This window comes from Lactuca virosa, chromosome 2, assembly GCF_052849685.1.
Source record: "Lactuca virosa cultivar CGN04683 chromosome 2, Lactuca_virosa_CGN04683_v6, whole genome shotgun sequence".
Taxonomy (NCBI): Eukaryota; Viridiplantae; Streptophyta; class Magnoliopsida; order Asterales; family Asteraceae; genus Lactuca; species Lactuca virosa.
In genome coordinates, this window is record NC_136427.1 from 278,059,249 (window position 1) to 278,061,860 (window position 2,612).

At 44.4% G+C, this 2,612-nt stretch overlaps 1 protein-coding gene across 1 annotated transcript; it reads right to left on the reverse strand.

The window, feature by feature from the left end:
- Positions 1-763: 763 nt before the first annotated feature.
- On the reverse strand, positions 764-2,154 carry LOC145158548 (uncharacterized). Its single transcript, XM_079077434.1, has 2 exons — positions 1,604-2,154; positions 764-839 (listed from the first exon to the last, which is right to left on the reverse strand). Exons 1-2 carry the CDS (start codon positions 2,152-2,154, stop codon positions 764-766), a joined length of 627 nt encoding a protein of 208 aa, XP_078933560.1.
- Between the last annotated feature and the right edge of the window lie 458 nt (positions 2,155-2,612).

Here is a 2,612-nt window from a genome sequence, read left to right on the forward strand (position 1 = left end):
GTGCGCGCGGAAAGAGCGAGGAATTCATGCCAACCGATGTTGAAGAACAGTTGCTGGAGGCAATCGTCAAGGCCAAGATGCGTCATTGAGTCTTGGTGGTAAAATTTGGTGGCTCGAATTGCACGTTTTTGGAGGTTTGACTTGAATTGTTTGATTTTCGCGCTAGTGAGGGCAAGGTTACCCGCACGATCGGTATTCTCGGTTGACACTTTTTTTGTGGATCGCGAGGATGAAGTTTCACCGGAAGAACCATGAGAGGCGTGAATGGTTTTGTCCCTTGCCCTCATGGTTCTTCCGGTGAAACTTCATCCTCGCGATCCACAAAAAAAGTGTCAACCGAGAACCATGAGAGGCGTGATCGGTGGCGGAAGCAGCGGCAGCGGCAACAGAGCTAGTCGGAAGGGAATCGTCGGCGGCGTTCGTTTGAAGACGGGAGGCACAAGGGGGGAAGGGGGGGTCCGACGAGTTAAAGGGGGTATAAGGGTGGTGGTATGAGTGGGTCGGGTCCGGGTGTGGGGCGGGTCTGGAGCGGGTATGGAGCGGCCTACCGGGTGGAAGTTGTAAGGTGGGTGGGTCGCGCAAAGGAAAGTAGTTGTTTGCTCTTGGGCGCGCAAGCATCTGCGAGGGTGGAGTTAGGTCGCGCGAACTAATCAGATGCAACCCCATGTTGGGGTAATTTGGAACTCGGAACATGCGCGGCTGGGGGTTGTTCGCGCAAAGTTTGCGCGGGTACCCGCGCAAATTTCAAATTTTTGGCATTTTTTCAAACTTCACCAAGATCATTGCAAGACTTCCATATGCTTATTTTTAGACCAACTTCAAGCTTAGAAACACCAAAACTTCAAGCAGAGATTATTTATTTACAACGCATATATTTAACGTCTTTGCCAAGACTTAGCCCCGCTTCCTTCAACCTTCGTAGTTTGGGTTTTCCAATGTGACATTGTCGAATTCTCCCGTGTCAAAGCCTTCATAAAATGGTTTCAAGCGGTGCCCATTCACTTTGGATATTTGATTTGTTTCCAAACTCTTAATTTCAACCGCACCGTGATTAAACACTTTTATAACAATAAAAGGTCTGTGCCATCGAGATCGCAATTTTCCCGGGAATATCTTTAAGCGTGAATGATAAAGAAGAACTTCTTGACCCGGAATAAAGTGTTTTTGGGTTATGTGCTTGTCATGAAATGCCTTTTTCCTCTCTTTGCATCTTTTGAACCTTTTAATTATCTTCTTCTTGACCATTTCCATCAATGGAGGACTCAATCTTCTTAGAGTCTCTCTCTTAGGCTTGCAATCATCTTCCATAAGAATCTTGTGTGTGCATACTTTAGGGTTTATCCCGTTTATTGGCTCAATCACATCAACCCGGTACAATGGAGAAATGTTGCTAGGGTACCTCATTGCTTCAAAGATGTTGAAGTAAATGATCTCTCCATCAAACTCCATAGTAAATTTTCCTTTATGGATATCAATGATCGTGTGACCGGTATTCATGAAAGGTCTTCCAAGGAGGATCATAGATGATTTGGAAGGAGTCTTCTCTTCAAGATCAATGGCATAAAAATCCACGGGAAAAACAAGTTGATTAACTTGTACTAACACATCCTCCAACACTCTTCTTGGAGACACACTTGACTTGTCCGCTAATTGAATGATTACTCCGGTTTCTTCTAAAGGTCCAACATTGAGAGATTTAAAAACTGAATATGGCAGCACATTAATCGAGGCTCGAAGATCTAACATGGCACTTTTGACATGTAAATCACCAATTATACAAGGGATAGCAAATATTCCCGGATCCTTGCATTTGGGAGGTAGCTTCTTTTGGATAACTGTAGACACGTTCGCATTGAATTGAATATTTTCTTCCTCTATCTTCTTGGAAAAGGCTAACCGGGAAGGGAAAGGTGGTGGTATGACCAATGGCTTGATAGGCTTGTTGGAATATTCAGGTTGCTCAATGTTTGGAACAACCGGTTCCATTGGAGGAACTACAACCTTTGAAGGCTCAACAACAATAACCTCATCTTCTTCTTCTCTTGAAACTCTTTTGGGGTTGCTTTCTCCAAGGGTTTTCCCACTTCTTAAGGTTATTGCACTCACATTGGGGTTCTTCTCGGTTTGAGATGGAAGTTTACCCCTTTGTTCCATCTTTTTGAGAGTGGTGGCCAAGTCTCCAATTTGTGCTTGAATGTTGGAGAAAGTGTTCTTGGTCTCTTGTTGAAATTGGGTTTGGCTTTGAGCAAGAGAAGTGACGAGTTCTTGAAGGCTCATTTGATGGTTACCACTTGATTGGCCTTGTTGTGGAGGTTGTTGGTAATTTGGAGGGTTATAAGAAGTTTGTGGATATGGAGGTTTTTGGGAAGGATATTGCGGATGTTGGGGTCTCATCAAAATGTTTGGTGGATTTTGCTTTGGTGGGTATGGGTTGCTTGGGTTATTCCGCCAATTTGGGTTGAAGTTGTTTTGAAATCCCATGGGTCTTGGTTGACCTTGATATCTTCCCATTGCAGTCACATCCTCCGGTTCACTTCCAAGTGTAGGGCATTTATCCGTATAATGCCCCGTCATGGCACAAATACCGCATACCATCAGTTGTTGACCACTTC

Bases quoted from the DNA above. Each gene is read 5' to 3' on its own strand.
- LOC145158548 (XM_079077434.1), bottom strand. From the start codon at position 2,154: ATGGAACAAAGGGGTAAACTTCCATCTCAAACCGAGAAGAACCCCAAT. The intron at 840-1,603 runs GTTAGTACAAGT...CTCTGCTTGAAG, and splicing joins AGAAGAGTGTTGGAGGATGT to TTTTGGTGTTTCTAAGCTTG.